The sequence below is a fragment of the Hyla sarda genome, chromosome 6, assembly GCF_029499605.1.
Source record: "Hyla sarda isolate aHylSar1 chromosome 6, aHylSar1.hap1, whole genome shotgun sequence".
NCBI lineage: Eukaryota > Metazoa > Chordata > Amphibia > Anura > Hylidae > Hyla > Hyla sarda.
In genome coordinates this window covers 108,985,231-109,010,025 of record NC_079194.1, presented here as the reverse complement: position 1 = coordinate 109,010,025, position 24,795 = coordinate 108,985,231, and the positions used below count along the sequence as shown (strand labels likewise).

General features: G+C 44.3%; 1 protein-coding gene across 1 annotated transcript; it reads left to right on the top strand.

Moving 5' to 3' along the window:
- The first annotated feature begins 725 nt into the window (after positions 1-725).
- Positions 726-19,432, top strand: EIF4E3 (eukaryotic translation initiation factor 4E family member 3). The gene is made up of 7 exons (XM_056524627.1): positions 726-1,160; positions 13,088-13,160; positions 13,599-13,693; positions 15,051-15,111; positions 15,667-15,733; positions 15,826-15,981; positions 18,019-19,432. The coding sequence occupies exons 1-7, from the start codon at positions 955-957 to the stop codon at positions 18,063-18,065; spliced, it is 705 nt and encodes a 234-aa protein (XP_056380602.1). The 5' UTR covers positions 726-954; the 3' UTR covers positions 18,066-19,432.
- Positions 19,433-24,795: the final 5,363 nt, after the last annotated feature.

The following is a 24,795-nucleotide window of genomic DNA, read 5'->3' as shown; positions in this document are numbered from 1 at the left end:
GGTATTTCTAAGATGAAGACCCTTCAAATCCACTTCAAACCTGAACTGGTCCATGAAAAATAGCGAGTTTGAAAATTTTGTGAAAAATTGTAAAATTGCTGCTGAACTTTGAAGCCCTCTGGTGTCTTCCAAAAGTAAAAACTCATAAATTTTATGATGCAAACATAAAGTAGACATATTGTATATGTGAATAAAAAAAAAAATATTTTGAATATCCATTTTCCTTACAAGCAGAGAGCTTCAAAGTTAGAAAAATGCTAAATTTTCAATTTTTTCATCAAATTTTGGGATTTTTCACCAAGAAAGGATGCAAGTTACCACAAAAATTTACCACTATGTTAAAGTAGAATATGTCACGAAAAAACAATCTCGGAATCAGAATGATAACTAAAAGCATTCCAGAGTTATTAATGTTTAAAGTGACAGTGGTCAGATGTGCAAAAAAGGGCTGCGTCCTAGAGGTGAAAATGGGCTGTGTCCTTAAGGGGTTAATCATGTGAAATTAATTTTGGACTTTTATTATATTTTTGGGGAGCTTGAGAATCACATTATTTTTTCTTTGGACTGAATCACATGACTACAATGATTCTGGGCGGGGCCATCTAGTGTACGCCCCCCTCCTTACTATTGTCGCAGATAGCTGACAAGTGAACACGCATGCGGTAATCCACACAGCCCGCCCCCTCACTGAAGCCATTGTTTATGTTCCTGATCAGCTGACTCCACAGACGCCATTTATATCACATACATGCAAATTGGGAAAGCCCATTAGATGCCTTAATGAGAGATCCAATCAACACGAGTGACGTCATCCGTCCCGTCCTATCACAGCCCGTAAACTGAATTCCCCCCCGCCCCCTTCCAATCAAGAGGCATGACGTCACGCGTTCTGTTGCTATAGCTGCAGAGCCGTGCGCCGCGTCAGGTGAGTCAGCAGTGGCGTTTGTGGTGACGATGTTAGCCGGGGTGGAGCGTAAGCAGCGCGTCCACAGGAAGATGGCGCTCCCCGCGGGTCCGGACCGGCGGCAGCTCAAGTCTGACAGCGACGACCAGCTGCACCTGAACCATCACCAGACCGAGATAACCGAGCTGGAGCTGCCGCGGGACGCGGATAGTGAGGGCATCCCGCTAAACTCTCCCTGGACCTTCTGGCTGGACAGGTATCTGGGGGGAAGGGGGGAGGTTGTTGTGGGGGCAGGGGCTGCTCTGTGTAACCGGGAGTGACCCCTGCTGCCCTGTGTTAACCGCTTCACTGCCGGGAACTGTGGGGCGGCCTTCCCTCTGCGGGATCTGGGCTCCCCTCCCCCTCTGAACATATTCACCCTATAACACAGGGCCTGTTACCTACTTTTTATTTATTTTATTTTTTTGCCTTTTTCTACAATTGTATTCACACTACAACTTTTATCACATGTGGTTTTAGTCCCCTTATGTTGGAGTCAAAGATGCCTTTGTTATGAGGGTGCCTTAGGTCACTTAAAGGAGAACTCCAGACCATAAAAATTGTACCCCCCCCCGCCTGCTTGGACACATACTAGTCCTGCTGTGTCCATGCATCATCACCTATGTCATGGACACACTTCCTTGATTGACAGCTGTGAGTGCAGGGCTCATAGCTGGAGGAAAAATCCTCCCACTGTCAGCTTGTGTCCCGCTACTGTCAGTGAGGACAAGCTGGGAGTTGTAGTTTTGATAATGCTAGGGGAGATGTGAGCAGACAGCATACTGAGGGAGGGGGCGGAGACCTGCACAGTGAGGCCACGCCCCCTCCCTTTCCAAGGAATTCAGACTAGTGAGCTAAATTAAGTGTAGTAAATAAAGGTGCTAGAAATGTAAAAATTACATGTACATGGTCAGGATTAGGTACTGAGTGATATATTTAAAATTAATTTTTTGTTGAGTCTGATGGGTACACTTAATAAAATTACTACAATACAATATATATAATTCTCCCCCCCCCCCCATTTAGGATCCAAAGCCAGAACTTCTAATCTGACAAGTACATTATAGTATAAAGGGGTGTTTAGGTCATTGGCTCCAAACTGTGGACCTGGCTGTTACAAAACTACAACTCCCAGCATGCCCAAACAGCTGTTGGTTGCCCAGGTATGTAGGATTGCTGTAGTTCCACAGTTTGGAGACCACTTGTCGCCCCAATCCTTGGAATGATCACTATGTTAGTTTCCTTGTGTTTCTGGGTCAGACTCCAGAGGGCGCCATATCTCTCACTGCATTAGGGCCGTCCTATACAGTAACCCCCCCCCCCCCCGACATGCGATGGCCCCGACATATGATAAAATCGCCATACGATGCTTTGATATGTCGGGGCCATCGCATTAACTGCTATCTGACAGCGCAAAATGCTTAAGCTGCTGTCGGATACCAGTTTAAGCATCCCGGACAGGTTCGCTCACCTATCCCCGCTGCTCCGGGTCCACTTCGGGATCCTCTGGCGTCTTCTGTATCTTCTCCAGGGTCCGGGTCTCGCTTTCCGGCGTCGTTATTACGTCACTACGTACGCCGTGTCGGCGCAGCAGCGTAATAACGTCACCAGAAAGTGAGGCCCGGACCCTGTAGAAGATGTGGAAGACGCCGGAGGATCGGGAGCAGTGAGGACGCGGTCCGGAGCGGCGGGGACAGGGAAGTATAACTTCCTATACTTTACACTGCACGAATCCCTCGACATACGATGGATTCGACAAATGATGGGTTGTTTGGAACGAATTACCATCGTATGTTGAGGGACCACTGTACTTTAACATTCCATAAATAAGTGATGCTGATGTATACTTTGGCTCACAGCAGTAGCCCTGTTCACTTTAATAGCTAAAATATAGTTAGACATCATATCCCCTATCTGAAGTATAGGGTGTAAGATGTCTGATTGCGGGGGTCTCGCAGCTGGGACCCCCACAATCTCTGCAGTTTGTTTAGAACGCTGGGTGGCGGTGGTCGTGACGCCACGCCCCCTCAATGTAGGTCTATGGTAGGGGAGGTGGCGTGACATCACAATGCCCGCTCAATGTTCCAAACGCTGGGGCAGCAGAGAACCCTTTAACAAGGTTAGGTTTGGTCCATTTCCTGCTCCTGTGTTTAATTTAGAAGGGTTTTTAGTTTATCCTCAGCTTCTGGCCTGTGTGATCTTCAGCTCTACATGGGAAGAAGCAGTCCATGCTGGGCAGTATAGTTACCAAGGCAACAGTGACTCCTACGGAGTTCCATCTATGAGTTCTATTCATTAGGATGGGCTTATGTTTGCAACTCGCAGGGTGTTGTATGGATAACTTGGCAACTGTAATGCCCAGCATGGTCTGTGCCTCCCCAATGCTAGAGCTGGAGATGTACACTTAAATGCAGCTGCCCTGTTCTTGCAGGAGGCAACCCTTTTAGTCTGCTCTTCAGTGGCACTCCCAGGGGTTGCATCATCCCCAACTGTGATAATCTGTGGAGGTTAGGGCCGATAACTTGTACCGATATTCTGGTATAAGTTATTGGCTATTTATCCCCCTAAAACACCAACCAACCCCCCCCCAGCCAGAGACCGCCGCCACCACCTGCTTCTCTCCCCCTGCCTGTCCAGGGGTCCTCCTGAGTCCTATCACTGCCACCGTGCCCCCATCGCCGACTCACACCGCGTCGCCCCGGCCCCATTGCCTCCCCCATCCTCTGTTTTATAATTACCTGTTCCCGGGGTCCACGCTGCATCTGGCTCCAGCAGCGTCCTCCTGAGCTGTCACTGTGCGCACTGATGGTGACGTCACATTGAGGACGTCCCTAGTCAGTGCGCACAGCGTAACGCATGATGCAGCAGGAGCCAGAAGTAGCATGGCCCCCGGGAACAGGTAATTATAAAACCAGGGATGGGGCCGGTGCGGTGGGGGGGTGCAGCGCGGGGTATTATCGGCAAGGTAATTGCCGATAACTCCAAAAAATTGTGAATATCGGCCAATAATATTGGACAAAACAATAATCGTCTATCCCTAATTCAGAGAACTCATAATAGTGTGTTACATGGATAGCTGTCGCATAACATTCTTTGAAACAAGAGCCTGTAAATAGTATCAGTAGTACCCCAGTGATAACTTGGCTTTACGCTGGTTCATTGGGTATATAAAGTGTCTCCATTAGGAGGCTTTCTAAGGGTTCCCTAAAGGCCATAAAAAGTAAAGCTGGGGTCCTGACATAATCACAGTAATCTTTTTGCAGCTGTGCAATTTATAGGTCTAGGCCAGTGGTCTTCAACTTGGAGACCTCCAGATGTTGCAAAACTACAACTCCCAGCATGCACGGACAGCCGTTGGCTGTCCGTGCATGCTGGGAGTTGTAGTATTGCAACATCTGGAGGTCCGCAGGTTGAAGACCACTGGTCTAGATTATCCGTAGTTATAATTCTCTAGAGATGAGCGAACTTACAGTAAATTTGATTCGTAAATAAACTTCTCGGCTCGGCAGTTGATGATTTTTCCTGCATAAATTAGTTTAGCTTTCAGGTGCTCCGTGGGCTGGAAAAGGTGGATACAGTCCTAGGAGACTCTTTCCTAGGACTGTATCCACCTTTTCCAGCCCACCGGAACACCAGAAAGCTGAACACATTTATGCAGGATAAGTCATCAACTGCCGAGCCGAGAAGTTCGTGATGAATCGAATTTACTGTAAGTTCGCTCATCTCTATAATTCTCCTCTACAACCAAACACTGCGGTGAGTTTCCATCCCTACCATAGTTTGTAAGATGAACATGAATAGAAGTGTTATTCTTAGGCTACAAAACCCACAGCTTGTTGTGCACTACGGCATTTTAAGCTGTTAGGGTATGTTCACACTGAGTAAATCAAGAGTAATTCTTGCCGAAAAATTTACGGGCGGAATTTTTTTTTTAATTTTGCGTGAAAATGGGGGAGAAAAAAGGGTTTTTCAGCCATTTCCACACGAAAACGGTCAGGCAGAATTATATATATATTTTTTTTTTTACCATTGACTTCTATTGATTTCTGCTAGCGGATTCCACTTGAAGAATGAACATGCTCATTCTTCAAACGGAATGAAATTCAGCGTCAGATTTCCGCAGTGTGAACAGGACATTGGACAAAACATTAAAGTCAATGGGCAGAGGAGATGTGCATTAGTTTGGAGAGGAGAATTAAAGAGGAATGACTGTGTGAACGGGGCCTTACACTGTCTCCACTCACAGGTAGTGGAATAGGTGAAGTCTAAAGGGATTTGTCCAAACTTGTAAAGTGACTCCGATATATCAGTTTTGATTGGTGAAGGTACGACTGATGGGGGACACCGTTGGGGGGAGCCATACTGGTGTTATGCTATGTGTCCTCTTAGTTTTAACTCTGCACTTGGCCTTTAGCCACCCAACTGTGCAGAGAGCTGCAGACTTACAAATTCACTTACTAACTGCATATGCCCTAACCTGAGATCCAGAGGCCCCTGGCCAGGAAGCTAAGCAGACAGGCTGTCTTCAGCAGTTTACAGAACACCCACAGAGACCAATGGGAATTAACATGTACATCCAAAGTTAAACTGCCTGATCTTTACTAGGAGTTGTAAAGTTACCTCTACAGCTGAGCCACCTAGAGTGGACTGCATTGCTCCAGGTCTGTGTACACATCAGCTGGTAGGTAAAGGGGTATCCGGTGGAAAACTTTTATTTATTTATTTTTTTTTTCAACTGGTGCCCAAAAGTTAAACAGAATTGTAAATTACTTTGATTAAATCTTTATCCTTCCAGTACTTCTTAGCAGCTGTATATAACAGAAAAAGCTTTTTGTTTTTGGATTTCTCTTTTGTTTCTGTCCACAGTGCTCTCTGCTGACACCTGTCTGTATCAGGAACTGCCCAGAGCAGCATAGGTTTGCCATGTGGATTTGCTCCTGCTCTGGACAGTTCCTGATAGGAACAGAGGTGTCAGCAGAGAGCACTGTGGACAGAAAGATTCAAAAAGAAAATAACTTTCTCTGTAGTAAATAGCAGCTAATAAGTACTGGAAGGATAAAGAATTTTTTTTAATTTTTTTTTAAGAGAAGTAATTTACAAATCTGTTTAACTTTCTGGCACCAGTTGATTTAATTTTGGATATACTCTTAAAATGGTTTGGCACTGAAAGCTATGAAGTTTCCATAACTCAGAAATTAAGCAAAACAGAGTAGCAGGTAGCACTATGCTGTTTGCTACTCCTACTATACTGTCAATTAGGGCTACAGATAACGATGATTTTAATAATCGATTAGTTGTCACTTAATCTATTAACCCCTTAAGGACCCGGGGTTTTTCAGTTTTTGCATTTTTTTTCCCTCCTTACCTTTAAAAAAAATCACAACTCTCAATTTTGCACCCAAAAATCCATATGATGGCTTATTTTTTGCACCACCAATTCTACATTGTAATGATGTCGGTTTACCCAAAAATCTACGGCGAAGGGGGAAAAAAAATCATTGTGAGACAAAATTGAAGGAAAAAACACCATTTATAACTTTTGTGGGCTTCCGTTTCTACACTGTGCATTTTTCGGTAAAAATTACACCTTCTTTTCTGTAGGTCCATACGGTTAAAATGATACCCTACTTATATCGGTTTGATTTTGTCTTACTTCTGGAAACAAATCATAACTACATGCAGGAAAATGTATATGTTTAAAATTTCAATCTTCTGACCCCTATAACTTTTTTTTTTTTTTTTTCCACATACGGGCAGGTATCAGGGCTCATTTTTTGTGCCATGATCTGAAGTTTTTAGTGGTACCATTTTTTTTTATTCATAGGACTTATTGATCGCTTTTTATTCACCTTTTCATGATATAAAAAGTGACCAGAAATACACTATTTTGGACTCTGGAATTTTTTTGGGCGTACGCCATTGACCGTGCAGTTTAATTAACAATATATATATTTTTTTTATAATTCAGACATTTCCGCACACGGCAATACCACATGTTTTTTATTTACACTTTTTATTTATTTTGGGGGGAGGGGATGATTCAAACTTATTAAAGGGGTTAAATGATCTTCACTTTATTTTTAATTTTTTTGGAATGTTATAGCTCCCATAGGGGGCAGTTGAGATTGTTGCCTCTATGAAAAGTGAAAAACTGGCCCAGCACGTGTGATTGTTAAGCAGTGGAACAGGGACTTGTTGAACAGAGGCTGCGGCCTAGCGTCTGACCGCCCCGCAGCAGCCTTATGACCGCCGGTACCAACAAATCGGTCGATTATTCGATAATGGGATTTGTCGACAACGAATCCAGTTATCAAATTTTATTGAATCTTTGCATCCCTACTAGAGGTGGTTTAGAGACATCTCCTCATTTCCAAAGGTAAGAGGCCCACCTTTAGGAGTTGCACCCATCAAACATGTTCGGCATCTTTTTTTTTACTTAATTATGCTGATTGACAGGCGATCCAAGAGCATCTCTTCCCCCCCCCCCCCCCCCCCCCTCCCCAACATACATCTCTCCACCAATCTTTTTAATGGCCTAGCCTAAGTAGAAGTCTTCAATGTGCAGGTCCCAGAATTTTTTTTTTTTTTTTAAAGCCTTATCGAGAAGTATAAAATAGATGCTGCCTAAAAAAAAAAAAAAACTTTCCAATGGCAGCTGCCCAAATCCTTGGGTTGATGAAATCCCAATGCCATTATTTTCTGGCTTGGCTACCAGCCATTTGCCTGTACTCTAGAGAAGGTTTTTCGAACAAGTGTCTCATGCTGTCAGCACATGCTGAGAGTGGTAGTTTTGGAACAGCTGAAGGAATACTTGTACAATAGCTGACTCTAGAGCAGCATTTTCCATGTCTGTAGAGGCAGTACACTGCCTTCTAAAGCCTGATCACTTACATGATGGGGTTAATAATCCAGATGTTGCCTTCGGACTAGGTTTTTCGACTGCTGCAGCCCTGGTCTATAGTATTCAGTCTTATGTTAGAGGTTGCCCATGATTCAGACACTTCCTAAAAACCTTGTGACATTTCTTTGTACCTTTTTAACATATTGGAGAGTGAGCACCTTTACCCTGTAAACTGTTCTTAGGTATTCCTTTTACACTTACTTTAGAGGGGAGGACTTGTTCTTCTCTCTTCATATCCCGTTTAGCCTTGCCATCAGACCTTCTATTCTATTAACCCCTTAAGGACCCAGCCAATTTTCACTGTAGGACCCGGCCTTTTTTTGCACATCTGACCCATGTCACTTAAAGCATTAATAACTCTGGGATGCTTTCACCTTTCATTCTAATTCCGACAATTTTTTTCGTGACTTTGTTAGTGGTAAAATGTTGTCGATACTTCATCATTTCATGGTGAAAAATTCAAAAATTTGCAGAAAAAATAAGCTCTCTGCTTATAAGGAAAATGAATACTCCAAATTATATATTGATTCTCGCATACAATATGTCTACTTTATGTTTGCATCATAAAGGTGACATGTTCTTACTTTTGGAAGACATCAGAGGATGTCAAAGTATAGCAGCAATTTTCCAATTTTACACAATTTTCTAAATCAGAATTTTTTTACAGGGACCAGTTCTGCTTTAAAGTGGATTTGAAGGGCCTTCATATTAGAAATACCCCATTATAAAACTGCACCCCTCAAAGTATTCAAAATGACATTCAGTTGGGGGGGGGGGGGGGGGGGTTGATGAAATCGCCACCTTCCCACAGATACAGGAGATGATTGGGGGGTGTATCCTACACCCGATCACCATGTATCTCCAGGTCAGCGGGTCACACATGACCCACATCACCGGGGACTGAAATTCCCACACGCGTACAGGTACGTCCTGGGTCCTTGAGTACCAGGACGTACCCGTACGCCCTGGGTCCTGAACAGGTTAAGCTGTCTACAACTCAAAGCGCTTTGGGGTTTACCTTTATCACTCATGATGGTGGTGAACCCTGAAATGTGACTCGTTGTAAATGTTATTAAAATAAGTGTTACTTTTTAATCAGGCTCTGTATTTTACCTGGCAGTGTGGAAGTGGTAGAGCTGGCTGCATAGGTCTGATAAGAAACCAACTGGGATTTCCAAACGGACCATCGTTTGTTGAAACCATCGCATTTTGAGGGATCCGTGCAATGTAAAGTATAGGACAGGGGTCTACAACATGCGGACCTCCAGATGTTGCAAAACTACGAGAGAGAGATCGATCCTGGATGCTGTTCCCAAGGACATGATCAGTGGTTGCTAAAGGCCAGGTTCTCCGTTTATTATAAATCCTACATTACTCATGCAGCCCCCCGCATTTACATAGATTGAGTGGTCTCCTTTCAGTGTCCACAATACTATAATCACATGTGCTCCAGTCTTTTCTTAGATTTTTCCACCACCTTAATGGACATTAAGTTTTTGGAGGGGGGCCTGGCTGCACTTGCTCGTCCCCATTCTGTCCTTCAGGAGGGTAGACCAGCAGGGAGAGGTCATAAGGCAAGTAGTAATGGCCAGGCTGGGTGACATCACAGGATCTCTCTCTACATACTAGAATGTTCTCCTGTCTCGCTATACTGGACTCTTTGGCTGGCAGTCACAAAAGTAGATTTAGAATGTTTAAATTTTACTATGAATGTGTGACCCATGGTGATAAGGGGGCATAAGGAGTTTTTAATTTCACATACTCCTACTATAGCAGTCCATCCTCTGTCCTGTTATCTAACCTAGTGAGTTAAAGTGGCTTGCTCACCAAAATTCTAGCAATATCTAGCACAACTTTAACTTTTATGGCAGATCTGCTTGCATGGGGAGAGGGCAATTTCTTGCTTAGATGATGACCTTGGTTCTCTGTTATGACCTTGTTATAAAGTGACACGTTCCTGGCATCCTTCTCTGTAACGCATCACAATTCTCTTCTACAGTAGTCCCTCATTCCGCTTCATTCCTGGAGATAAAATGAATGGTTCTTCTCTTGCCGGCACAAGAAACAGAGTAACCTAGCAATGTTATGTTAAGTTTGCGGCCCAGAGACTAAATTTAGGGGAGCCATATACTACACATAGGAAACAAAGCTCACTTCTAGCTCCTTATGAGGAAGAGGATTGATAGCAGAACTAGATCCGTAGAGCTGGGACTGTCAACCACAATGTCCTTTCCCACAGACTACTGGTGACCATTGTAGTCTTTCTGCACCATGCCACTGCTGGGTGACTGGCTAGGATTAAACCTTAAAGGGGTACTCCGGTGAAGTGTGTGTGTGTGTGTATATATATGTGTGTGTGTATATATATTTATATTTATATTTTTTTTTGACTAGTGCCAGAAAGTTACAGGTTTGTAAATTACTTATATTAAAAATTCTTAATCCTTCCAGCACTTATTAGTGGCTGTATACTATAGAGGAAATTATTTTTGGATTTCTTTTGTCACAACCAGTGCTCTCAGCTGACATCTCTGTCCATGTCCACAGCAGGATAAAATCTCCATAGCAAATATGCTGCTCTGGACACAGTTCCTTACATGGAGAGGTGTCAGCAGAGAGCACTGTGGTCATGACAGAAAAGAAATCCAAAAGAAAATAATTTCCTCTGAAGTATACAGCTGCTAATAAGTACTGAAAGGATTAATTATTATTTTTTTTATATATAGAAGTAATTTAAAAATCTGCTTACCGTAACTTTCTGGCATCAGTTGATTTAAAAAAAAAAATTTAAGTGCCCCTCTAAGCCATTTCTAAGTATATAATTCTGCTTTGCTGGACCCAAAAGCACATATGGCCCTACTTGAGTCCTGCAAAATAGCATTATGTCCTAAAATGTAGTCACTGTCTGGTCTATTAAATACAGTGGTCCCTCAACATACGATGGTAATCCGTTCCAAACGGACCATCGTATGTTGACGGATCCCTGCAGTGTAAAGTATAGGACAGTGGTCTATAACCTGCAGACCTCCAGATGTTGCAAAACTACAACACCCAGCATGCCCGGACAGCCAACAGCTGTCCGGGCATGCTGGGTGTTGTAGTTTAGCAACATCTGGAGATCCACAGGTTGTAGACCACTGTTAGAGGAAGTTGTACTTGCCTGTCCCCACCGCTCCGGACAATCACTGCTGCCCGGGATGTCGCCGTGTCCTCGACGCTCCAGCAAGGCCTCTGCTTCCCTGGAATCTTCGCTCTCCGTCGCCGGCATCACGTCACTACACACGCCGCTCCTATGGATGACGGGACGGCGTGCGCAGCGACGTAATGACGACGATGCAGAGGATCCCGAAGAGGATGCACCGGAGCCCCGAGGACAGGTAAGACATCACCAGAGCTCACAGGGCACCATAAACAGCTATCCGGTGGCAGCTGAAGCAGTCTGCGCTGCCGGATAGCCATTTATGCGATGGCCCCGACATAAAAAAGCATATATTGCATGTTGGGGCCATCGTAGGTCGAGGGGTCACTGTACATGGTATGGCTGTGCTGTGGTATATCAGCCTAAGCTGAGTCATTTTAAGATGTAAATGTGTGCTTAGAGGAAAGCTTACTGCTGCAAGTTTTTACCTCTAATGATCAGGCAGAGTGCAAATGCTTCATTTTGCCTGATCATAAAGAGAGCAGTACAGCTGTACAAGCCCTTCTATCCCCTCCCTCCACTCATCTGTTTTTTTGGACCACTGATCATAGAGCAGTTAGAAGAATTCTGGAGCCTTGGTGAGTAACCACTTTACCCCAGGTCTGAGAACTGGCTCTACATAGAATAATTATCATTGGGGCAATATTTTTGGACTTCCTTGTGTTTGACAGCAGAATGAATGAGAAGAACAGGGTTTCCCCAGCCTTGGATGACTGATAATCTGGATCAATAGACTGCTAATCCACTTCGTATTTGTGCATTAAAGTCATGTTTCCAAGGGCACTAAATGCTATAAAATCTTTGTTTTGTATTGCACGTTAAAGCTTCTATGTTTCCCAAATAGTAATACTAAGATCATTGGACCTAAAATTGGCAAAAAGGAAGAGTACCGTATAAGCCGAGGCCCCTAATTTCACCCCAAAAACCCAGGAAAAGTTATTGACTCTACTAGAAGCCTAGGGTGGGAAATACATAATTCCCCCCTGTCATCATCCAGACCCCCGTCATTAACACCCTCATCCCCTCCCCCTTTGTAATTACACCGTGGTCATCATCCCACACCCCCCCTTCATCACCGCCTGTCAAAGTCCCACACCCCCCTTCATCATCAGCTCCTGTCATCCCACACCCCCACAAGACGTTGCCTTGACGACGCACAGGGACGTTGCTCATGAACGTCCCTGTGCGTCGTCGTCAAGGCAACGTCACTATTCTGGGGCCGGTGCCCGAAATGCGGAGAAGAGTTTCCCCCCCCCTGAACGACTACCCCTCCCCACCGGATGGTCCCTGCAGCACAGATGGGCCGAACCAGCTCATACTAACGTCCCACCGAGCAGAAGGGAGTACAAAACTAAAGGGGGTCTGGATGATGTGGAAGGCCGCAGTGGTCTTCAACCTGCGGACCTTCAGATGTTTCAAAACAACTCCCAGCATGCCTGGACAGCCAATGGCTATCACGCCCCCTCCCGTAGGCTTGCATTGAGGGGTGGAGCGTGACGCCACATGGGGGCGGAGGAGTGATGTCACACGCCGCCGGCCCGGTGGTCGCCGTAATCGGACCCGGAGCGAACACGCTCTGGGGACTGATTACAAACTGGGTGCCGCATGCATGATGCAGCTGCGGGACTCCCGCAATCAGGCATCTTATCCCCTATCCTTTGGATAGGGGATAAGATGTGTAAGCACCAGAGAACCCCTTTAAGGGTTAAGGTTTTTTTTCTGGTCATAGCTTCTATTAAGAGCTGACACGTTAAAACCAAAGATGACTCAAGATGTTGTAATTCTGATGTGTCCTCCTTTAGATTGGTGGCCACCAAGCTTGGCTCTTGTGCTGTCATCTTTCTTAGGAGTGAATGGGAATCCTGGCTTTCCCATTAAAGGTTGCCATCTGGTCTTATTTGGTCCCAGCAGCTATAAAGACATTGAACTTGTGACATAAGTTTAGAGGCGAAGTGTTCACTATATTGGAATAATTTTGGGTTGCAGTGATAAGACTTTCCTATTGCAGCAGAAATATATTCATTGTTGTTTGTTCTTCCTGCAGGTCTCTCCCTGGAACAACTGCAGCAGAATGTGAATCCAACTTGAAGAAAATTTACACAGTACAAACGATACAGGTATAACGGGCATGAGGGAGCAGGTGGCAGTAAGTGACTCCTTACAAGTAACTTGGCACATGTTCAGCAATATCTCCGGTATACTCCACAGCCTACATGGATAACAAACAGATTTTGTCTTTCTGCAACATGTCTTTTCTCTTCCATTTTTATCTAGGTTAACTTGGCTTTAAAGTGCTGTTCCAATCTTGTATTAGTGATGGGATAACATGGTGCTGGCATATTTTGGCAATCTGATATCGCACATTTATTTTTCTATAGGCCCAACAGAGACCCAGGCCTTCACAAACAGTGTAAAATTATAAACTGTATTACACAAGACACCTAAAAAAAATAATGCAAGGGAATATCCCTTTATTAGGAAATGTTGGCAGAAGTTCATCTTTTTATATAGGTCTAATGTTTGTTGGACACCTGACATGTTTTCTGTTCTTTCAGAGTTTCTGGAGTGTGTATAACAATATCCCTCCTGTGACAAACCTACCTCTAAGATGTAGCTACCACTTAATGAGGGGCGAGAGGAAGCCGCTATGGTAAGGACTGACTCTTGTAAGCAACTAGGTGCTACTTTGGTTATTTTCACGCATTGGAAAATGTGCGGAATGTCTGCCTGGAAAATACGGACGGACCTTCCTTACACTTGCATGTTCCACCATCGTGAAGACCACTTGGAAATGCGTCATCTTCATAGACTTTCTGCAGATGCTGAAATTGGGATTTCCGTGGCAGATGTTTCCACCATGTGCATGGTGCAATGGAATCCCGTTGAAATGAATGGGACTCTGCTACAGTGGGATTTCAGTATAAATTAACCCTTTGGGGACAGGTTTTTCCATTTTTGCACTTTTTTTTTTTTCCTCACCTTTTTTAAAAATCATAACGCTTTAACTTTTGCACCTAAAAATCCTTATGATGGCTTCTTTTTTGCACCACCAATTCTGCTTTGTAATGACTACATCAGTCATTTTACCCACAAATTTACCACGGAACAGGAAAAAAAATCATTGTGCGACAAAATGGAAGAAAACACCATTTTGTACGCAGTACATTTTTTCGGTGAAAAATGACACCTTCTCTTTATTTTGTAGGTCCATATGGTTAAAATGATACCCTACTTATATAGATTTGATTTTGTCTTACTTCTGGAAAAAATCATAACTACATGCAGGAAAATTTGTCCCCACAAAGAGCAAGCAGCATGAGAGTATGGGGGTGGGAGCAACAAGCTCGAGGGAGGAGGCAACTGCCCCTTTGATCCACCACTGTCCCATCCATTACTGTGCATTATGCCATCGCCCCACCCTCCCCTTCTACATTACTATTCCTCATGAAAGTTGGACCTACCCATAAACTGGATCCAAAAACCACAAAGTAGTCAGCTAACATAATTCTCACTGCCCCCCCCCCCCCCTTACATGCTGATAAGATGGGTTGTTGCAGGATAGTTGTAGTGCAGCTGTCTAGTGCCAGGCAGGGCAGTCATGGTGTCACCCAACACGACCGCGCCCCCCCCCCCCCCCCCCCCCACTGTCACTCTCTAGCAACGCTACTGGTAACAAACACGTCGCACGTAAGCAAAGGAAAGTTAAAAAATTGTCATATAAAAGCCATACATTTGAAAAGAGTGATAAATATCCTCTTTAGTCTTTTGCATTTCAATTCCTCATGGATTTCTGTATGTTTGAAGTGAATGGTAAAATCAGTGTTCGCATCTTGAAGCTGAACCTGAGTTTGTATCCAGTAATTCTAGGTCTTCTAAACAACCCTGTATCTGAACTGATGCTTGCTTTGGTCTGTTGTAACAAACTAATATACAGGGGAGAGATTAGTGCTGTAGCTTTACCACAAAGTATACCATGAAAAATATTAATAATCTGTGTCCTGTCTCAGGGAAGAAGAAAGTAATGCTAAAGGAGGCGTATGGAAGATGAAGGTCCCGAAAGAAAGCACGGTATAAACCTTGTGATACTTGACACTGTCTCTACTACATTTACAAAGTGGCCTATGTAATGCTATTGTCTCTCTATCGGGGCACACTATTGTGCCTGGGTTACAGCCTCAACACCTTATACCAAATTATACAGCTTCTGTGGTAGTCACAAATCTGAACTGTGGGGTGTCTGTATTTGTGCTGATCTGATGACATATGTACAGAATTGGAGATGAGCGAACTTACAGTAAATTCGATTCGTCACGAACTTCTCGGCTCGGCAGTTGATGACTTTTCCTGCATAAATTAGTTCAGCCTTCAGGTGCTCCGGTGGGCTGGAAAAGGTAGATACAGTCCTAGGAAAGTCTTCTAGGACTGTATCCACCTTTTCCAGCCCACCGGAGCACCTGAAAGCTGAACTCATTTATGCAGGATAAGTAATCAACTGCTGAGCCGAGAAGTTCGTGACAAATTGAATTTACTGTAAGTTCGCTCATCTCTAGTCAGAATGAAAGTCATGTAAATGTGCAGTAGAGAGAATCTGGAGGGTGTTTATTAATGTATTCCTTCTTCTAGGCCGTCGTGTGGAAAGAACTATTGCTAGCTACTATTGGTGAACAGTTTACAGATCATTGTGCCACAGGTAAATATCCTTCATGTGTTGTGTGTAATTTCACCTTTGCTCCCCTTTTGGTTTGATGTAATGGTCATAATTTTTCTTTCCTGTTTACCTAGACGATGAAGTAATTGGTGTTAGTGTGAGTGTACGTGACCGTGAAGATGTTGTCCAGGTCTGGAATGGAAATGCCACAGTGGTTGGTGAAGCAACAGTTCTACAAAAAATCTATGAGCTTCTGCCAAACACGTCTTTTAAAGCTGTATTTTATAAGCGTAAGTGTCATCATGTTGGCTTAAAAAAATGGATTCATGTCTTAATATCTTTAGGGTCAGAGCTCCTCCTAGTGGTCACAGCAGAGGGAGTGTCATTTCTTCGTGGTGATTCCTTTAGTTCACAATACAATTACAAATAATAACCAAAATTATACTGTGGGGGGTAGATAATATGTAGTGTATTTCAACTGGATAAAATAGTGTAGCGACTGTACTTTCCTACATAGCCAACCAGCCCAGCATACATCAAAAGGATACTGTTGGCATGCTGATTGCTTGTGGTGCCTGTGGATATTTGTATGTGCCGGCAGCCTTTCCTGCTACATACGTCAATATTGCTCATAAAAAACGAAGTGTATACAGATTTAGAAGAGATGTTTGTAAAACTGCCTTTGAATATGACCTGTTGCGTCATCATTCACCACAAAGCCTTGCCAAACACCACACCTTCTTATAAGGAGCAATTATACTTCCAAGCTTAACTTCCTCCTCGAAACCAATGAGTAATTACCCAACTAATTTAGGCTTTATAAATGAGGTAACTGCCATTTAAAGGTCATGGTCAACTGGAATCCTTCTGGAGGTGTGCCAGACATGTCCAAAGAAGCTATCTATGGAGTTTCTAAAAACTAGGAACCCTGCTGGTTGTCAAAATAAGAATTGACTTTTCAGGATACTAGACCTTGGACTAGTCAGTTGTCCAGGGAATGCATATAGGGGGGGGGGATGGCTGCATTTTAGATTTGTGGTATGTGTAAACCAAGGATTATACACCATGGGGGAAATGTATGAATACCAGTATTTCACATGTCTCTTATGGCTACATTGCCACTATTATGCAAAAACTAAAATGCTGCACTGCATTTTTGGTAACAAAATGCTGTGGCCAGATGTTGAAAGTCAATAGATTTATGAAACTCCAACCCCACTTTTATTATTATTTTTTTTTTTTTTTTCTCCTCCCAGCAGCATGCTGAGATTATATAGATTTTTATTTTTGGCATTTTCTTTACTTGAAGTGGAAACTCTAGCATAAATCTCATGCCTGTCTTGCTCTCTCTGTGCCAGACTTTGAAATCTGCCCCTGCTTATGTTCTGTTTAATCTGGCAGATCACTGTAGACCACGCTTAAACCACTTGTTTGAAAATGTTAAAAATTGCTTACAGGGACAATTTCCCCACCAATCCACTATTTCTCCCCTATGCTGTCAATGGAGGAACACTCTGAAGTGAGAATACCCCTTTAAGTTATTGATCATGTGTTCGTCTGTTCTAATCCTGAGCTGTATTCTTAGTTGTAAAAGCTTTAGAGCTGAAGTTGCTCTTCTGGATGTGCTTTTTAAACCATGTAGAAAAAGACTTCAACCCCTACATATCTACAGTGCAGGTGATATCTAGGCTTTGAGCCAATGGTCCATAATGTAGGCTGCCACCCACTGTAAAGATTTATCAAAACTTGTGTATAGAGTGGGGTGCATCTGAAAGAGTGCTGGGAGACTGCACCACTCTCTACAGTTTTGATAATTTTTCCTATGTATAATGGTGTTAAAGGAAATCTGTCACCTGCACTAACCGGTCTGTACAGGCTGGTAGTGCAGGTGACGCTGATGACAACCATACTTACCTTGTCCCGTTCCGTGCTGTCGTTCTCAGGCAATCCTCTTCAGTATCTTCAGCTCCAGGCCCGACTTGGAGCATGGGTGGAGCTTGGTCACATCACCGCTGCTGTCTCGCTGCTAGCAAACGGCAATGGTGATGTCGCTACGCTCCACCCATGCTCCAAGTCTGGTCCGAAGCTGAAGATTGTCATAGGACAGAACGGGACAAGGTAAGTATCGTAGTCAGTGTCACCTGCACTACCTACCGACACATTAGTGCAGGTGACACTGACAGATTTCTTTTAAACCGATAGTGTAAACTTGTGGAACCTAAACCCTTGACAAAGCTTGTGTGCACTGTAGCATTTTAAGTGGAGACGATGTAGATTGAGGTCTGTAATGATTTGATATTCACCCCAGTATTGTCACTTTCTTGCAGCCCATGAAGAGCATCATGCATTTGAAGGGGGACGTTCGAGACACTAGTGAGGATCTCAAAGGATCCTTTTGTAAACCCTTAAACTTCCGGATGGGTCTTGTCTTATGCAGTTTTGCTGGGCCCCACCAATGCCACAGTGAACGTTAATATCTGAACAGGAGGAAGGCCAGGCACAGGATTTTATTTCTTGGGTTTTTGTTTCGTTTTCTGCTGAACTACACTGGTCTTTTTTGTTAAGATATCTTTTTATTAGAGCTTCAAAATTGAAAACATAGAACACAAATTTTTTTTTTTTCTTCCCATTTTATGCGCGTTGAAACTGTAATGATGGCTTTGCTGCTCAAAGATCAAACATGGCTGCCCTATGCTAAACTGTTAGTCTGTCCAGAAGCAGAGGTGTTAAGCGACTCAGGGTGAAGTTTGTGTAGCTATCTGTCCTCAGTGGCTGCTCTGGATTTTATTTTCCTTTTTAACCCCCTGTGATGTCTGAACCATCATGGCTACATTCTATAGAGCACTAGTTATCTGGTCGCTCTGCACTGTTTTATTGATGACTGACCCCTTCCCACGTGGAATTTTGGTTGCAGTAATATGCTAAACTAGCAGATCATGATAATGAAGATGTCAGTATCCCTGAATGTCATAAATCACATATGCAATTATTACTCCCCTCCCTGTATAATTTTTATTTTTAGCACATTCCTATCAAGCACAAATGTACTTTGAGTCCACAGATAGGTCACTGGTCAGTGCAGGGACTGGAATATAGAATATCCCTTGTTCATAAATAGCTGGAATCTATGGCTGCATCTTCAGTCTCTTAAAGGGGTACTCCGCCCCTAGACATCTTATCCCCTATCCAAGGATAGGGGATAAGATGTCTGATCACAGGGGTCTGCTGTTTGGGACCCCTGCGATCTCTCCTGCAGCACCCCAAGTAATCAGCTCACCAGAGCTAAGTTTGCTCCATGGCTGACTTGGGATACAGATACCAGAGGTTTGTGATGTCATGGTGTGAATGTTACCACGCCCCCTCCCATAGGCTTGCATTAAGGGGGCGGGATTAAGCATCACTAGGGGGTGGAGCCATGACATCACGAACCGCTGACCCCTGTCATCAGCCATGGAGCAAACTTGGCTCCGGAGAGCTGAGGACTCGGGGGCTGCAGGAGAGATAGTGGGGGTCCCCAGCAGCAGGACCCCTGCAATCAGACATCTTATCCCCTAAGATGCCTAGGGGCAGAGTACCCCTTTAAGCCACCCATGTATTGGAAAGGGATGTCTGAATCTGCTCTCTGTGTTGTGTGGGTGTTTAATTTTTTTTTATTTTTTAGTGCCCCCATATTTTTAGAGGCTTAGTTGTATGTGAGTAGATTTAGTCTTTCAAAAGTCCTTTCGTCACACCCCCCCCCCCCCCCCCCCCATCAATGTTCATTGTGTTATGTTTTTTTTTTTTTTTTTTCTTCATGCATTGGGGCTGCCCTATGCAACGTTCTCTTATGCCGCCCCCACTTATTTAACACTAGAAAATACACAGATCTTGTGTTATCAATGCTAGGAATTTGGTGAAATCTGTCCATATCATGAAGATTCAGGCTCTATTTTTAATCTTTTGGAACCAAAGATGTAGAATTTTCTGTCTCTAAAGTGAATGTCCACTGTTAAACACCTAGTTCTGTAGCTTACATTTCTGTGCTGGAAAACTGACTTATAATAGTCAGATTTGCAGCTTGATCAGGAAAGTAAGCACTGTACTGAACCAGTAAGTAGATCAAGAAGGTAATCGGCACAGAACTTGGGCCCATTTTAGATGTAAAAACCAGACAAACTGGTGTGCGATGGAAACCTTTCCCTTTTTAAGTTTATCTCTGAATGTATAGAAACCAAGAACCTGGAAGTGTGCCTGCTATCATGGTGGCAGCATACACTATGTAGGGGTGGGTTCATGCTCCACCCATCAGCGTAACAAGGATCTCACTTATAGACATATTCATGTAATGGTTCAATGGGTGCCATAAGGGGGTCTGTGGTTGATTTTGTTCTGTTTTTTATGCATTGCACTGACATCCACATCAGCCATCAGATTTTAATTTATCTAATCCTCTTGGAACTTTTTTTTTTTCCTTTTAAACCTCTCCCTCTCATCACCCCTCTACTTTCCTTCCCTCTATATTTATAAACTGCCTATATATGTGTATTCAGTTGTATTGTGAATAAAGATTTTTCTTAAGTCATAAAACTGTCCATTGTCTTGCATTTATATAAGGTGATGCACAAGAGGAGTTTTATTTAAAGGGGTACTCCAGTGAAAACCTTTTTTCTTTTAAATCAACTGGTGCCATAAAGTTAAACATATTTGTAAATTACTTCTATAAAAAAAATCTTAATACTTCCTGTACTTATTAGCTGCTGAATACTACAGACGAGATTCTGATGACATCATGACCACAGTGCTCTCTGCTGACATCTCTGTCCATTTTAGCAAATATATGGTTAGGGCAGCACAGTGGCTCAGTGGTTAGCCCTGTAACTTGCAGCACTGGGATTGTGGGTTCAAATTCCCCCTAAGGACAACATTTACAAATAGGTGTGAGCGCTATATAAATAAAGAGGAATTATGTCAGCAGAGAGCACTGTGGTCGTGATGTCAGCAGAGAGCAGTGTTCCAAAAATAAGTGTTTCCTCTGTAGTATTCAGCAGCTAATAAGTACAGGAAGGATTAAGATTTTTTAATAGAAGTAATTTACAAATATGTTTAAGTTTCCGGGGAAAAATAGGATGGTGGTAGCTACCCTTTAAGGCTGGAAAAACCTTTTTAACAAAGGGGAGGTTGGGCAAGCAGCAGCCACTTCACAAGAGCATATTGCAATTTTTAAATGCAACAGCTAAATGGAAGATGGGAAATGCACTGCAAATAGGTGCTAAGCCTTGTGTTGTCACTGCAGAGGGATGTCGCAGTATTCATAAGGAGGCATTGTTAGAGGAGCAGCTGGCAGTTGTATCTGTGCACCTAAGAAGTGACCCCCCCCCCCGCGTGTACTAAACGTCCTAAATTTACATATCAAAACAAAGGATGTTGCACATTAAATTTACTATCCTCCCTGTACCTTCCCCTATCAGCATATTACTTTGACCTTACCTGCTTAACTTTTAGGGAAAACCACTTTATTAGCCCAACACTCTGGTTTAATAAGAATAATAGAGAAAAATCTTTTGCTCCTGTTCCAAAGCTGACTTGTCTCTGGATGCAAGAACCTATGCACAGTCTGTCTCCAATCATTTGCCTTTGGTCCAGGTCACCCCAAAGCCCAGTATTGGCTGCAGCTTCCCATGTGCAGTGACATCCCTTAGCACTTCTGGGTACTGATACGACCAGACCAGGTTAATTTTTTGACCATTTGAGTGACAGCTACAGCCCACAAGACTGCATTCAGTTTAATGTATTGCTTTGGTGCAGCTGTTGCTCAACAGTTCAACAAATTTGTAGCCCTGGCCTTAGTTTACATGTATTACAGTTATTGAAGATATTTGAGACTTCTGTGGAAGTCCCTTATGGATGTATGACGGCTAGGTCACTGACTGCACCTCAACGGGGAGGGTGCAGCTGTGCTTGGGGAGATGGCAAGAAGGGTGGAGGAGTGTTTTAAACTAGGGACTGGGGGGAGGGAACATACAGGGGAAGATAGTGTAGATAGGGGGGGGGGACTTATTAATGTACCTGGGATGTGTCTCAAGGGGCCACAAACAATGAACTTTAGGAAGGCAAAGTTTGGTCAACTCGGATGCCCTTAACATAAATTGAGATAATGTCCTGAAAAACAATACTGTCACTAAGTGGGAGACTTTTTAAAATATCTTAAATTCTCACTGTAAGATGTATATACTGTATTTATCGGGGTATACCACGCACTGGCCTATAACACGCACCCTCATTTTACCAAGGATATTTGGGTAAAAGTTTTTTACCCAAATATCCATGATAAAATGAGGGTGCGTGTGCCCCGATACAACCCCAGGAAAGGCAGGGGGAGAGGCCGTCACTGCCGGCTTCTCTCCCCCTGCCTTTCCTGGGGTCTAGGGCCCTGCTGCCGGCCCTTCTCTCCCCCTGGCTATCGGCGCCGCTGGCCATTCTGTCCCCCTGACTATCGGTGCCGGCGCCGATAGCCAGGGGGAGAGAAGCGGCACCGACAGCCAGGGGGGAGAGAAGGGGCAGCGGCACCCATTGCAGGCGCTGCTGCCCCGTTGCCGTAACTCCCCCCGGTTGCATAATTACCTGTTGCCGGGGTCGGGTCCGCGCTGCTTCAGGCCTCCGGCGTGCGTCCCCTGTGTCGTTGCTATGCACAGCGCAGCGCACTGACGTCATGTGCCGCGCTGTGCAGCGCATAGCAACGACTCGGGCACCCGACCCCGGCAACAGGTAATTATGCAACCGGGGATGGGGGGAGGCAGCGGCGCCGGCAATGGGTGCCGCTGCCCCTTCTCTCCCCCTGGCTGTCGGCGCCGCTTCTCTCCCCCTGGCTATCGGCACCAGCAATGGGGCGCCAGCACCGATAGTCAGGGGGACAGCACGGGCAGCTGCGTCGATAGCCAGCGGGAGAGAAGGGCCGGCAGCAGGGCTCTAGACCCCAGGAAAGGCAGGGGGAGAGAAGCCGGCAGCGACGGCCTCTCTCCCCCTGCCTTTCCTGGGGGTGTATCGGCGTATAACACGCACATAGACTTTAGGCTAAAAATGTTAGCCTAAAAAGTGCGTGTTATACGCTGATAAATATAGTACCTTTTTTATGGTAAGGGTCAGGAATAGAATAAAACCAATGTGGATGAATAAAAATGTTAAAATGGCAAAAATAAAGCATTTAAACTACTAAACGGGATGGCTGAAGAAGCATTAAAAAGCTATAGAGAAAAATGTAGAATATGTGACAAAACGGCTAAAGGCTATAACTATTAATGTATATGTGCATATATAATCTCAAATGGGTTAAAAATGAAAGTGTTGGCCCTTAAAAAGGAACACGAAGATAACACATCCTAGATCTGAATGAACTAATCATATGAAATACTTTCATCTTTACATAGTTGAATGTGCTGACAACAAAATCACACATTATCAATGGAAATAATATCCAGACCTTCATGGGTTGATAAATTTGGAGTCACACTCAAAATCAAAGTGGAAAACCACACAACAGGCTGACCCAACTTTGATGTAATGTCCTTTTAAAACAAGTCAAAATGAGCCTCAATGTTCCAGTATGACCTCCCTACAACGCCTCGGCATGTGCCTGATGAGGTGGTGGATGGTCTCCTGAGGGATGTCCTCCCAGACCTGGACTAAAGCATCTGCCAACTCCTGGACAGTCTGTGGTGCAAGGTGGCGTTGGTGGCTTGAGTGAGACCTGATGTCCCAGATGTGTTCAATCGGATTCAGGTCGGGGGAATGGGCAAGCCAGTTAATAGCATCAATGCCTTCCTCTTGCAGGAACTGCTGACACACTTCAGCCATATGAGGTCTAGCATTGTCTTGCATTAGGAGGAACCCAGGGCCAACCGCACCAGCATATGGTCTCTCACAAGGGGTCTGAGGATCTCATCTTGGTACCTAATGGCAGTCGAGCTACCTCTGGCAAGCACATCGAAAGAAATTCCACCCCACACCATTACTGACCCACCGTCAAACCGGTCATGCTGGAGAATGTTGCAAGCAGCAGAACGTTTTCCATGGCATCTCCAGACTCTCACGTGCTCAGTGAGAACCTGCTTTCATCTGTGAAGAGCACAGGGCGGCAGTGGTGAATTTGCCAATCTTGGTGTTCTCTGGCAAATGCCATACGTCCTGCACGGTGTTGGTCTCTAAGCACAACCCCCACCTGTGGATGTCGGCCCTCATGGAGTCTTTCTCTGACCGTTTGAGTGGACACATGCACATTTGTGGCCTGCTGGAGGTCATTTTGTAGTGCTCCTCCTGCTCCTCCTTGCACAAAGGCAGAGGTAGCGGTCCTGCTGCTGGGTTGTTGCCCACCTACGGCCGCCTCCACGTCTCCTGATGTACTGGCCTGTCTCCTGGTAGCGCCTCCATGCTCTGGACACTACGCTGACAGACACAGCAAACCTTGTCACAGCTTGCATTGATGTGCCATCCTGGATGAGCTGCACTACTTGAGCCACTTCTGTGTGTTGTAGACTCCGTCTCATGCTACCACTAGATTGAAAGCACCGCCAGCATTCAAAAGTGACCAAAACATCAGCCAGGAAGCATAGGAACTGAGAAGTGGTCTGTGGTCACCACCTGCAGAACCACTCATGTATTGGGGGTGTCTTGTGAATTGCCTATAATTTCCACCTGTTGTCTGTTCCATTTGCACAACAGCATGTGAAATTGATTGTCAATCAATGCTGCTTCCTAAGTGGACAGTGTGATTTCACAGAAGTGTGACTTGGAGTTACATTGGGTTAAGTGTTACCCTTATTTTTTGAGCAGTGTATTAAGCACATTCTTCTCCACTGTATTCACCGAGGAAAATGAAATGCCAGGTGAATTACAGCGAGATAAGGTAAACTCCCCAGTACAGGTCACCTGTCTAACCCAGGAAGTACAGTGCTGCCTACAAAAAATCAATCTAGACAAATCACCAGGTCCAGATGGCATTCACCCCCCCCCCCCCCCCCCCCCCGTGTTCTAAAGGAATTTAGTAATGTAATAGACAGACCCCTGTTTCTAATATTCAAGGACTCTATAGTGACAGGGTCTGTTCCACAGGACTGGCGAATAGCCAATGT

Excerpts from the sequence above, each read along its gene's own strand:
- EIF4E3 (XM_056524627.1), top strand. The coding sequence starts at position 955 with ATGTTAGCCGGGGTGGAGCGTAAGCAGCGCGTCCACAGGAAGATGGCG. Across the intron at positions 1,161-13,087 it reads TGGACCTTCTGGCTGGACAG|GTCTCTCCCTGGAACAACTG; the intron begins GTATCTGGGGGG and ends TTCTTCCTGCAG. Across the intron at positions 15,982-18,018 it reads TAAAGCTGTATTTTATAAGC|CCCATGAAGAGCATCATGCA; the intron begins GTAAGTGTCATC and ends ACTTTCTTGCAG.